Raw genomic sequence first — 13,175 nt, 5'->3', positions numbered from 1 at the left:
GGGACCCTGGTGTGGTGTTTGTACTGGTAGTGCCTGACCCTGTCCCCCCCCCTCTAACGCTCGCGAGTCGAGTTGTTTATGTCCCTGAACGGAGCCAGGCCCGGTCGCCTAGCAACCACCGCACAGGGTGACCCGACCTTTCCTTCTCAGTGTTTTTGTGTTTCCCTAGAATGTAAGGGGAAAAAGTAGCGCGATATTACCATGCATATAAAAGAAAATGATTACCCATAGCTTGGAGTGGTACATTTTTATGATTTATTATTTAAATTAATGTTTTTTATTTTATTTCTCATCTGTGTTGAATAAAGAAAGAAAATGATGGTGTAAAATACATTGCCGATACCTGTAGCACGTCGGCATGGGCAGTGCTGCTCCATGCAGCGGGGGGCCCTGGTTACACGCAGCACTGCCCATGCTGAATGCGTCCTGGGTGACTTTACTGGTCTCCTCCAGACCAGTTAAGTCTGGACACAGGGGGATCGGGTTCGAAACCCGGTTTATTGTGGCGGTGGATCGGCAATGATGCGTGACCTGGTGCTCTGTGTGTTTGTGGTGATGCCGGGCTTACTCTGTTGCACATTGATTACTCAGAGCACCACAGGTGAGCCTCACCTGGCCCCAGAGTCTAATCCGTCTGACAGGGGCCAGGGGAGGCTGATACACACGCAGTGCATCGCAACACGCACGCACGCACGCACGCACGCACGCACGCACGCACGCACGCACGCACGCACGCACGCACGCACGCACGCACGCACGCACGCACGCACGCACACTACACACACACACACACACACACACACACACACACACACACACACACACACACACACACACACACACATACACACACACACACACACACACACACACTGGCCTCACACACTGGCCTGTTGGAGGTGTCCTGTTACCATGTCAACGGAATACATGCTATCGGCGTACCAGCCAGTCAGTTGCCTTGGAAACCGGTTTCTGTACCAGCAAAAGCGATACAGAAATCATTTGTTTGTGTGCCAAGTATCATGTGGTTACCACACATGGCGGATACAGTGCAACTGTAAAAAATAAAAGAGGAAAAAAACCTACTGCATCTTTTAACGTTTATATCCCGTTATGATTACCAGTGTGTGACAGCAGATGAACCCAATAGGGAACTTACATCGTGGTGCGCAAACCTGTATCCTAACCTGACCCAAAACCCCACCCAGCCCCCTGCGCCATTGGCTGGTTTAAAGTCCTGTTTTCAGGCAAGGAGGAGGGTGGAGTGAGGCCAGCCTCACCTGAAGGAAGCTCCCATCGCCAGGCCCCAGGGCCGAGGAAGAGAAGGCTCCAACCGCCTCCTCCGTCAGATGAAGGCCGGTCAGGCTGCACGAGGCCGTCCTCTGCATGAGGCTATTACCTGCAAGGAGTGGGGGTAGGTGGGGACGTGGGGGTAGGTGGGGGTAGGTGGGGTCGTGGGGGTAGGTGGGGGTAGGTGGGGACGTGGGGGTAGGTGGGGAGGTGGGGGTAGGTGGGGACGTGGGGGTAGGTGGGGACGTGGGGGTAGGTGGGGACGTGGGGGTAGGTGGGGGTAGGTGGGGACGTGGGGGTAGGTGGGGGTAGGTGGGGAGGTGGGGGTAGGTGGGGAGGTGGGGGTAGGTGGGGACGTGGGGGCAGGTGGGGGGAGGTGGGGGTAGGTGGGGAGGTGGGGGGTAGGTGGGGAGGTGGGGGTAGGTGGGGGTAGGTGGGGACGTGGGGGGAGGGTGGGGTAGGTGGGGACGTGGGGGTAGGTGGGGACGTGGGGGTAGGTGGGGGGTAGGTGGGGACGTGGGGGTAGGTGGGGGTAGGTGGGGACGTGGGGGTAGGTGGGAGGTGGGGGTAGGTGGGGAGGTGGGGGTAGGTGGGGACGTGGGGGCAGGTGGGGAGGTGGGGGTAGGTGGGGAGGTGGGGGTAGGTGGGGAGGTGGGGGTAGGTGGGGGTAGGTGGGGACGTGGGGGGAGGTGGGGGGTAGGGGGGGAACGTGGGGGAAGGTGGGGGTAGGTGGGGACGTGGGGGGGTGGGGGACGTGGGGGTAGGTGGGGACGTGGGGGGTAGGTGGGGGTAGGTGGGGACCGTGGGGTAGGTGGGGGTAGGGGGGACGTGGGGGGTATGGTGGGGTCGTGGGGGTAGTTGGGGACGTGGGGGTAGGTGGGGTCGTGGGGTAGGTGGGGGTAGGTGGGGACGTGGGGGGGGGGTGGGGACTGGGGGGGGTGGGGGTAGGGGGGGGTAGGTGGGGGTAGGTGGGGACGTGGGGGTAGGTGGGGGTAGGTGGGGACGTGGGGGTAGGGTGGGGACGTGGGGGGTAGGTGGGGGTCGGTGGGGGTAGTGGGGTTAGGTGGGGTTAGGGTGGGGACGTGGGGTAGGTGGGGACGTGGGGGTAGGTGGGGGTAGGTGGGGTCGTGGGGGTAGGTGGGGTTAGGTGGGGACGTGGGGGGGTGGGGTTATTGATCTGGTCGGGTGTGTATATGATAGACATATGGTGATAGGGTGGATCTTGTTGGCTGTGTATATATACCGGTGTGTTTATATACATTTATATATATATATATATATATATATATATATATATATGTTAACTATGGCTTGGATTATTAGTAATTTCCCATGCTACCATTATGCATTAACAACCTGTTGCTTTCAAAATGAGGTAATGGAAGTCTTCTCGCCGTTGCTTTGTATAAAACTGATGACTGTGGCTGAAGGCGATCAATAAATGTTCTCTTTATTTGGAAAAAGCTTGGACAAACAGCCTTTCGATAAAATACCAGTTTCTGCTCTGCCAGGGACGTCCAGCGCCTGACATCTGCTCTGAACTCGCAGACACAGGATGCGCTAATGCTGCTTTTCTAAATGTCAGTGAGTAATATCAAGGACATTTTTGAGTCTTTTCAGTGTAATTACTCTCCAGTCTACAGAACCATATTTCTCTCTCACTGCAGAGAGAGTTATGTTTCGCAGTTGAGGCTGTGTTGAACGGGGAGCTCAGCACCAACACCGTCAAGACGTTAATCTACAGTCGCTCCACGCAGACGGTCCAGGGTGAATCCAGAGGTAATGCATGGTAATGCAAAGAGTGGTGCTTCAGTCTACATAGTGCCCCACACGGTGGCTTCCCGTGCCCGGGGTGGGCGTGCTGTGTGGATCCGTGTGTGGGAGGAAGTGTGTGTGGGTGGTGATGGTGGTGGTGGTGGTGGTGGTGGTGGTGGTGGAGAGAGCGCATGCATCTTCATTTTGATCACCACTGCTTGCTGTCAAAGCCAGCCAGCCAGGGGAGCCATCATGTTGGGGCAGAAAGGTAAGGCTTGCCCCTCCTGTGGGGACGAGGGAACTTCCTCTATCCAGGAGGTATTTTCACAATTTCAGTTCTGCAATACTGAGAGGTGCAGTGTGTGCCTATGCAAACATGTCATCTGTGTTGACATCCATTTGGGTTAACAATGTGTTGACGTGTTCATGGCATTCATGTTGTTAGTGTTGGTGTTGGGGTGGTTGTGGAGCAGGTCTTTGTTGGACTGTTGCTCATTCGGCTCCCCCAGCTCAGCCTCATCCATTCCTTTTCTTTATCTCCACAACCCCCCCACCCTCCTCTCTCTCTCGCGCGCTCTCCCTCGCGCGCTCTCTCGCTCTGCCTTATCACTCTGTCACAGTGCGTCTTTCCTCATTTGCATTTGTTCCACTTCTTTGTGACAGGAAACTGTTCTGTCAGACGCCCGTTTGAAAACTTACAGAGCAGAGGATCAAAAGGCCATTGATCCGTGCGTGTGATTCACCGGAGCGGTGACTAGCTTGTTCTTGTACATTAAGGAGGTGTTCCACAGGCTGCATGTCGTTGATGGATGTTGAGGGACCCAGGACAACTTTAGTGAGGAGGTAAGTTGCTCTGCTCATGGTTTGCTCACACTGGTGTCTTGTGATTTGTGATTAGCATCGTTTTCTGATGGATACAACGCTCTAACCAATGTCAAAGACAAAATTATTCTAACACTGTGCATGAATTTTGAATCTTTATTTAAACAAGTAAAGAACATTTATACAAAATAGTATTCACAACTTCAAAACTTTTTGATTTGGATTCCTCCATCTATCTGCCTGTGTAAAGGATCAGGGTACAATTAAAGTGGAATATTTCCTTGTAGATGAGACAAACCATCTTCTACATGAATGAATATAACTTTGAGTGGGTGTGCTTATGTTCTACAAAGACTGAACAGTACAGCCCTGTGCCCACACCACTCTGACATGACCATTATGCAAAACCTGCACACTTCAACGTGACTTCCACGGTACACCATAGAACACACATTTGCATTTTCCTGGTAAATAAAAGACAGATGAGGTATGGTTGAAATGTTTAAAGCGAGGGTAACTTTCACAGTTTGTCTGTCTGCATCTCTCTCTCTCTCTCCCTCTCCCTCTCTCCCTCTCCCTCTCCCTCTCCCTCTCTCCCCCTCTCCCTCTCCCTCTCTCTCCGTCTCCCTCTCTCCCTCTCCCTCTCCTCTCTCTCTCTCTCTCTCTCTCTCTCTCTCTCTCTCCCTCTCCCTCTTTCCCTCTCCCCCTCTCTCTCTCTCTCTTCTCTCTCTCTCTCTCTCTCTCTCTCTCTCTCTCTCTCTCTCTCTCTCTCTCTTTCCCTCTCTCTCCCTCTCTCCCTCCCTCTCCCTCTTTCCCTCTCCCTCTCTCTCTCTCTCTCTCTCTCTCTCTCCCTCTTTCCCTCTCTCTCTCTCTCTCTCTCTCTCTCTCTCTCCCTCTCCCTCTCCCTCTCCCTCTCTCCCTCTCTCTCTCTCTCTCTCTCTCTCTCTCTCTCTCTCTCTCTCTCTCTCTCTCTCTCTCTCCCCTCTATCCATCTCTATCTTCCCATCTCTTTTAAATCACCATATTTTAATATATGCATTTGTCATAAAACAGCAGGGCCATGTGCTCCGTCCAGAGTTTATTCGTCAGCACACTGCGATCCTTGTATCTGAATTCCCCCTCACCACAACTGACATAACATCATGATCTGGATGTGAATTGCCGTGGTGCTGTAATGATCAAGGAGCTCTTTTTTGTGTGCAACATCCATTCATCTCTTCGCACTTTCTCAAGTCTCTGCCAGAATGATGAATGACGACATGCAGCTCACATTATGGTCCTGAGTCACGACTCGCCAGATTCTCCCCATTCCAATACTCACCACCTCCTCCTCTCTAATCGCCACACGGCTGATTGAGCCTTCATCGCTTTTGTGCAGCTGCACTAGAGAGGTCCACTCCGATCACATCCCTAATCCAGGCAGAGACGGGGTCCTAACTGAACCAACTGTCTGCCTATCTTGCAGGTAATCACATTCACCAGCGCTGGGTTACATCACGATGGCGGCAACGGCATTACCATGGAGACTGGCAAGGCACAATCTGTGAGCGCTCTGTTGTACGGCTCGGTTGCCGTGCCGACGGAGAGGAAGATGGACGCCCAGGCCCCGCTGACTGCTGTTTACATCCGAGCTGTGCCCGCCCCCCTGCCCACCCAGCAGCTGTTCCCGCAGGCTCAGTTTCCAGGGACTCCCCAACGTGAGCCTGCCACCCTCAATCTGGCCGGGCCCCCCCTCTACACCAAGGACGCCCTCCCCTTCCTGACGGTGCACCTCTCCGGCGGGCTCCAGCCCCTGCATCAGGAGCTGGGCCTCTCGCCCGCCGCCCCCCTCGCACCTCTCGCCCCCGCCTCCAGGCCCCGGGCGGCGGGGAAGCACGTGTGTCCGCACTGCGGCCGGGACTGCATGAAGCCCAGCGTGCTGGAGAAGCACCTGCGCTGCCACACCGGCGAGCGGCCCTACCCCTGCCTCACCTGCCGGGTCTCCTTCAAGACGCAGAGCAACCTGTACAAGCACAAGCGCACCCAGGCTCACGCGCGCCTCTCAGCCGAGGCGGGGCAGGGCGCCAGCGGCAGCCTGGAGAGCGGGTGCGGATCCAGCCTGGGCGGCTCTTCTCTGGACAGCCAGGTCGAGGAGGAGTCGGGGGGCCTGGAGGAAAAGGTCAACAAGTACTCCTACGCAGCCAGAGCAGAACCGGGGGCGGACCCAGAACGGGGCCCCACTGGAGACCCCGTCCAGGGATCGATCGACACGAGCTTTGCAACACAGAAGCCAGAGCCTGCTCAAAGACCAGGCCTAGCGAAGGAGGAAGTGAGAGGGAAAGAGTGTGAAACCAGAAAGTGTCAAAGTGTGACGCCAAATCGACACCTTCCCCTTCAGAGGCAGGCGGCAACACAGGTCTTTAAAGAGTGGCCCGGTGAAGCGTCGAGAGGGAAACCCCAGAGCCACACGAGCACCGACTCAGGCTTCAGCGAGAGCACCGACCACAACATGGACGCCCTCCCAGAGTGCATCACGGGGCACCACGACTGGTCTGGTAGCAGCCAGAACGGACCGGACCCCAGGGACGGGGTGCCTGTGAGGGAGCAGAGATCACTGGAGGAGCACATATCCAAGCTCATCTCGGAGAACAGCGTCGTGGTGGACGACAAGAAGCTGAAGACCATGAGGCCCCGGAAGACGGTGCTATCCAAGCAGGGCAGCATCGACCTACCCCTGCCCTACACGTACAAGGACTCTTTTCACTTTGACATGCGGAACAATCTCTCTCCGATCGCCAGGCTCCCCGGCAGCAGGAGGCCCGAGCTGCAGAGCTCCCTGCAGCCGCCCGGCTCAGCGAGCACGGAGCAGGCCCCTCTCAGCAGGAGCAGCTCCCTGCCCTACAGCATCGCCCTCCTGCCCCCGGAGCAGGGCAACCGCAGCTTCTCCTACCCCAGAGATGATGTCACCGTGATCCGCAGAGGGAGCTCCAACCCCGTGCACCCGACGGCCTTTCCCTGCAAATCTGTGGACCAGCAGGTTCCCGCCCACCGCCCACTGGTGCGCCAGTCCGCCGTGGACTGCAACCACGCAGCAGAAGGTCCTTTCTTCACGCATTCGTCAGCAGAGAGGCTGCCGGTAAACAGAGACCTCAGCTGTGACGGGGGAGGTGGCGGGGAGCCGAGCGACCGAAAGCGGCCCAGGAAAAAGGCGCAGAAGTTCACCTACAACAAATGGTACACCTACAAGGGAGGCACGTTCAAGAAGCTCTACAACACTACAAAGGCCGGGGGTAGGGTGGTGTCCGCTGCCGAGGATCCATCGTCGTCGAGGCCGGAGCGTTTGATGGCCCAAAGTGGGAAGAGTCCCAGTGATTGGACGACGACAGCAGGCTTAACCACCGGCGGGGTAGCTGTCTGCCATACGTCCTGCCTGCCTGCCCAACCCCCGCCGGTTCCAGGTCTGGAGTTTAATCCCAAACCCAGGAGGGTTCATCAGGAGTGCAGCTCTCCCAGGCCCCCACTCCTCAGTCATGCGTCCTTGTCCACGCTACATGTAACCCCGAACAGATCGCCAGAGAACCAAAGCAGGACAGATGTCACGGGCCGACCAGCAGAGAGGCATGCTGGCAAAGAGAAACACGCTCACTCCATCTCACCACCTCAGAGGGCCCACATTCCTTCAGACAGGAAAAAGCAACGAACCCATGACAGTACAGTAGTAAATCCCTCAAGAACGGCAGCAGACCACAACACAATAAACAACCCCTCCTCCTCCCTTCTTGACGTTTTCCCCTCACAGAATACAAACATTTGTCAGGTTAGCCTGCGTTTGGATCAAAGACTTAATCGGCTCGGGATAGGCCTTGTGGCTCCGTGCATCGGTGCATCAAATGTGCAAACATCTGTAAAACCTCCTTCTTCCGTTTCTCTCCTCTCCTCCGCCAAGCCTAGCTTCCTGCCAAAGTATCAACTCAAGATCCCCACCACCACTGAAACCAGATCTACGCCCTCACTGCACACTGTCAAAGTGTCAAAAAAACAAAACGTTGACTACGGCCTCACGGGTGTCTCCTCTACTTCTGATAATCCACACTTCTTACCCAGCAGCGGAAACACAACGTCCTCTGGGAGCGAATTTACTCCGCAACCCTACGTGCTTTCAGGATATCCGCAAAGCACAGAGGCCAGAAACTCCACACAGACGGAGAACGTGTGTGAATCCTTCGTACCAGGTGGAACTCCCTGGGGGAGGCCGGCGCGGGCGGTAACTCAGAGACATTGCACAACCATCACCACAGCCACTGCCACAATGCGTAGCCATCCTAAAGAGTTATGCTCCCCGACTGTAATCCAGGCCTCAGCCTTTAAACCCGTCATGGCCCCCCATGCCGCCTGCTTAGCCAGACCTTTACTGCCAAACCGATCCATTACGGCCTCAACTACAGCGAGACCGAATAGCCGCTCAGCGATTCTGTCATCGTCCACCTCCACGACCCTCACCACTTTGTCCCAAGGTCCCCGGCTGGATCCGCCCCTCCTGGACCCCTTACGGTCACTCCCCTCTTTGGGACAGTCGACTCGAGGGGACGCAGGGTCTGGTGGGCACCCGTTGGCCGAGCCCCCCCGTCAGATGGGGCCGTTTGAGGCTGGGCAGCTGGACCCCTTTCGGACGGTGTTCCACGTCCAGACGGCCGACCTCCAGATTTGTCTGCAGATCATATCTGACGAGCAGCTGGCTCTCATCGAGCCACGGGTGAAGAAGCAGGCGGGTACATCAGAGAAAACCCCCCAGACTCCTGCCCCCCGCTTAATTGGGCCTGCAGAAACCTGCAGGGGGAAAAGGGCCCATCAATCAACCTGTGATCAAAGGGAGGTGGAAAACATTGCGCCCCCACCTTCAGACCTGCAGTCCGTCATTCTGAACTCTATGGGACAGGCAGGTGTCAGTCAGCCTCCGGCATCAGGTATCGTCGATGTCTCTCGGTCTCTTCAACCCCTCGTTCACCCAAACAGTGATTCTAACCACAACACAGCTGCAGAAAGCAGATGTGGCACAGGCCGCACCGAGGCCTCGCCTAAAGCGGCGAAGCCTGACACAAGGATACTAAAAGGGGAACCCGCCCATTCGGTCTCAGCTGGTCTTAATGCTGCAGAACTGGGGGAGGTGACCTCTCTGCTCCCTGGTGGATTCATACAGGAAGGAAGCCAAGCAAGCCAACACACTCCTCTAAGTCGAAGGGCAATAACCTGTACCGTGGAGGAAGTGACGGCTACGCTCAAGGACCGACCCAGCGCCTCTCAGGGTAGGGATGGCGGGGCATGGGCCTGGACCCAAGCGGAGGCCAGCCACGTCGCCCCCCACCCTTGGGACGGGGCGTCGCTGCTCCCAGAAGTCAACAACGAATGCTGCAGGGCTTCAGCGGAGGTGACAGTTGACCTGCCCGTGTGTGGGGGTGGGGGTGGTGGAGGTGGAGGTGGAGGTGGAGGTGGAGGTGGTGGTGGGGGTGGTGGTGGTGATTGTGGAGGTGGAGATGGAGGTGGAGGGGATTGGGGTGGTGGTGGAGGTGGTGGTAGCGGTGGTGGTGGTGATTGTGGAGGTGGAGGTGGAGGGGATTGGGGTGGTGGAGGAGGTGGTGGTAGTGGTGGTGGTGGTGATTGTCGAGGTGGAGCTGGTGGTGATGACGACCCGGTGGACCCTGGACCGGGCCTCTCATACACACCTCTGCAGCTCTTCAGGCACGGTGAGGCCGGCCGCGGCCCGGCTGGGCCTCTGATCCCCTCAACGCCTCCACACCGCGGCCCGGCTGGGCCTCTGATCCCCTCAACGCCTCCACACCGCGGCCCGGCTGGGCCTCTGATCCCCTCAACGCCTCCACACCGCGGCCCGGCTGGGCCTCTGATCCCCTCAACGCCTCCACACCGCGGCCCGGCTGGGCCTCTGATCCCCTCAACGCCTCCACACCGCGGCGCTGTCTGGGACTCAGCCGCCGCGCCGGCAGACCTCCCCCAACCACAGCCCCCAGGTACGTTTCCTTTACGAGTTCTTCAAAGGTAGAATCCAACTGAGTGTCACTGCCTCGTGTTCTGGTCACAGCCAATCAACGGCCTCCGTCTGTTGTGTTTTGTATGTTATCTTCTGCAAATTCTTTCCAAAATGGCGTCCAATACGGAACTCTTCCCCAATGGTTAGGATTGTTTACATGCCGGGGGCCAATTGGGATGGGGTGGGAGGGAGTGTTTGGTGTAAAAAATAATACTAGGGCCAAGAAACGACTTTAGTTGCCAACAGAAGAACAAAAGATATACAACAACTTTTTCTGTGAAGTTTTGCAAAAATCTGCCATAACAGACCATGAACAAACCTTTTCTTAAGATTGTAATGCTCATCATCCACAAGATGGCACTAGTTGATAGCAGATGTAATTCAAAGCATGCCACAGAATGTGTCCAGAGGCTGCAGGTTAATCATGTCAGTATGCAGTGGATTGGATTGATGGGTGCAATCTGATATCTCCGACTCTGTAAACCTCTGGTAAAAGGTCACACAGATTTAAGAAAAATTGGTGATTCCAGAGGTAAAGAAGACATGACCGCTGTCTGTTGCCTGCTCACCGCAACCACCGCCTCCTTCACAGCTGAACTATGTTGTACTTTTGGGAGAGCTGCTGCAGCCAAACCTGAAGGCCTCGTCTGTTAACTGTTAACTCTGTTCTCTGTTAACCTTCTGCCTTCTGGCCTTGGCCGAGCGCTGTGCTGTAGTAGTTCCTCTCATTGATAAAACACTCACTAGAGGTTGGGGAGGGGGTCCGGTGGCTACAGCTAACTCATATTAGACACTTGACCAAAGTTCACCCAACAGACACACTAGAACAGTGCGGTCTCACACAAATGAACACTTACTACGCCTCCTGCATACCGCTGTATCAGCGCCGCTCGTAAGTCCGTACATAAAATGTCAAACTTCTGTTGAGGAGGTGGGGGGCCAAAGGTTTGATGGTTTTTTTGGACACTGACTTGCAGTACACCAATGATAATATACAAGGACAGGGTGGACTGTAGTTATAAGGAAGATTTAGGCTAAATAATGACCTCAACGGATATTAGCCAGGCTTGTGTATTTCTTTATGGGAGGGTCACATTAACAGCAGCAGCAGATGTCTGCATACATCTCCTCGGTATGGGAGGTCACTGGTTATCCTCCAACAACAATAGGTGCAGTTACCACTGTCTTAAAACGGTAATCTGATTTAATTTATTTTATGCCAGATAAAATGAGAAAGAGAGAGGGAGAGAGAGAAAGAGAGAGAGAAAGAGAGAGAGGTAGCAAGAGAAAGAGGGAGACATATAGTTAGAGAAGGAGAGGGATTGAGAGAGAAAGAGAGAGGGAAAGAATGAGCGAGATAGAGACATATCGCTAGAGGGAGAAAGTGGTACACATATAGTTAGAGAAGAAGAGGGAGAGAGAAATAGGGAGCGAGAGCAACCGAGACTACAAACGTAGAGGGACAATGCTAACCAAACATCCCTTGATTCCATCCCCAGGGCCTTCCCATGGAGGGCCTTCCCATGGAGGGCCCCCGCTGGCAGGAGGGCTCACCGACCAGAAGGCTCCAGAGAGCCGGCGGGGCAGGAGTTCCCCCGGGCTGCCAGACAGCGTTGGGGCCGCGGCGGAGAGGAACAGCCAGGGGGGGGCGCGGGAGACGGATCAGCAGAGTGTGGAGGTTAGCCGGGGAGGGTGGGGGGGGTCATGACCAGGAAGATCCAGGTTGAGGAGGTTGGGGGGGGTAATCCCAGACAGTTGCAAGGGGGTGATTTCTAACACGAGGTTGGAGGGTTTTATCGGTTTAAAGTAAAGACATACATGCTCTGCAGGCGTGACTGTCTGTGCGCTTCAAGGATGAGTATCGAGTATCAAACATTCTCTGGGAAAAGGGGAAGGAATGACAATTTGCCAACTCCTTCACTCATGGAGAAAAACGGTAGAAAAGTTACTGCACATCAAATGCAGTTACTTTGATCTAATGTAGGGGCTTTATTGGGTGTAAAAACTAATTGGAATCATGCAACTCATGAGTTTCAATGACTAAAAAGTTTTTTCTACATTGTGCTCTGCAACATTCATTCAAAGTAGTAAAAACGAGTAAAAACAATCTATGAATTGAAATGTCCTATCCATTTGAAGTAACTCCCAGAGACAACATTCTTACGATGGTCTTTGAGGCCAGCGCCCTTTGACCCCTCCGGTCAGGTGCTATCACAGAACTCAGAGCGCAGATCGGACGTTCTGACCGGGGAACCGAGGGCCGTCGACAGGGAGGAACCAGTCCACCAATCAAACAGCTGACGGCGGTGATACTCTCCCCTGGTGTGCTCTCTCCTCAGGAGGTGGAGGAGGACCCTCCCGCCCTCCCACGGCCCCGGGCCCCCCACGGAATGTCTAGCGGCCTGTGGGCGGGGCCCACCAACGGGACGCCCCTTCCCCCCCTCGTACCTGCCGGGGGTGACGTCACACTCACTCTGACTGCCGAACCTAAGGCCAGCCCCGCCCACTCTACACCAGGCCCCGCCCACTCTACAGCCGGCCCCGCCTACTCTACAGCCGGACCCGCCCAATCTACACCCGGCCCTGCCCACTCTACTCCAGGCTCCACCCAATCTACTCCAGCCCCCGCCCACTCTACCGCCGGCCCCGCCCACTCTACAGTCGGCTCCACCCACTATACCACCGGATCCGCCCACTCTACTCCAGGCTCCACCCACTATACATCAGTCTCCACCCACTCCACAGCCGGCTCCGCCCACTATACAGCCGGCCCCGCCCCCTCCAGGGGTCTGCCTTCAGAGAGGGGCGTCGGCCGCGATGGGTGGGTCCAGGTGTCCGACCGGCGGGTGTGTTCGGGACGAACCGACCACCAGGATGTTGGCCTCACCGACCCCCTCGCCGGTCGAGCCGATCCCCGGCCCCAGAACCCCCCCGCCCCCCCCGGGTCTACCTGGGCGGCCGTGTCGGCCGGGATCCACACGGCGCTCACGCACTGCTCCGACACGGCGGCGTACTGCTCACCCCAGAGCCCCGCCCCCACACACTCCCCCGTATACGCCCCTCACCCCCCCCTGTCGCCCCGCCCCGCCCCCGACCACAGCGGGGGTGAGGGTGGGGCCCGGGCGGAGCAGGGGGGGGGGGGGCACGGTTGGCCGCCCTGCACGCTCACGGGCGCTGGACTCAGCGGGGCGGGGGGGGCAGGGGGAGGGGGGGAGACGCACTGTGGGAACCCTCTCGAGGGAGGAGGGGGAGGGGGAGGAGGAGGGGGAGGGGGAGAGGGAGGGGG

At 56.6% G+C, this 13,175-nt stretch overlaps 1 protein-coding gene across 1 annotated transcript; it reads left to right on the top strand.

The window, feature by feature from the left end:
- The first annotated feature begins 3,700 nt into the window (after positions 1 to 3,700).
- Positions 3,701 to 11,572, top strand: znf831 (zinc finger protein 831). Its single transcript, XM_056606371.1, has 4 exons — positions 3,701 to 3,888; positions 5,333 to 9,299; positions 9,593 to 9,869; positions 11,389 to 11,572. Exons 2-4 carry the CDS (start codon positions 5,387 to 5,389, stop codon positions 11,570 to 11,572), a joined length of 4,374 nt encoding a protein of 1,457 aa, XP_056462346.1. The 5' UTR covers positions 3,701 to 3,888; positions 5,333 to 5,386.
- The last annotated feature ends 1,603 nt before the right edge of the window (positions 11,573 to 13,175 follow it).

This window comes from Gadus chalcogrammus, chromosome 13 (genome assembly GCF_026213295.1).
Source record: "Gadus chalcogrammus isolate NIFS_2021 chromosome 13, NIFS_Gcha_1.0, whole genome shotgun sequence".
Classification (NCBI taxonomy): domain Eukaryota; kingdom Metazoa; phylum Chordata; class Actinopteri; order Gadiformes; family Gadidae; genus Gadus; species Gadus chalcogrammus.
The sequence above is the reverse complement of the archived record's forward strand: the minus strand, read 5'-3'. Positions and strand labels throughout refer to the sequence as shown.

What these genes read in the sequence shown, in the direction of transcription:
- znf831 (XM_056606371.1), top strand. Translation starts at nt 5,387, where the DNA reads ATGGAGACTGGCAAGGCACAATCTGTGAGCGCTCTGTTGTACGGCTCG. An exon ending in TGACCTGCCCGTGTGTGGGG is followed by an intron (nt 9,300 to 9,592) that starts GTGGGGGTGGTG and finishes AGGCACGGTGAG; the next exon opens with GCCGGCCGCGGCCCGGCTGG. An exon ending in CCCCCAACCACAGCCCCCAG is followed by an intron (nt 9,870 to 11,388) that starts GTACGTTTCCTT and finishes TTCCATCCCCAG; the next exon opens with GGCCTTCCCATGGAGGGCCT.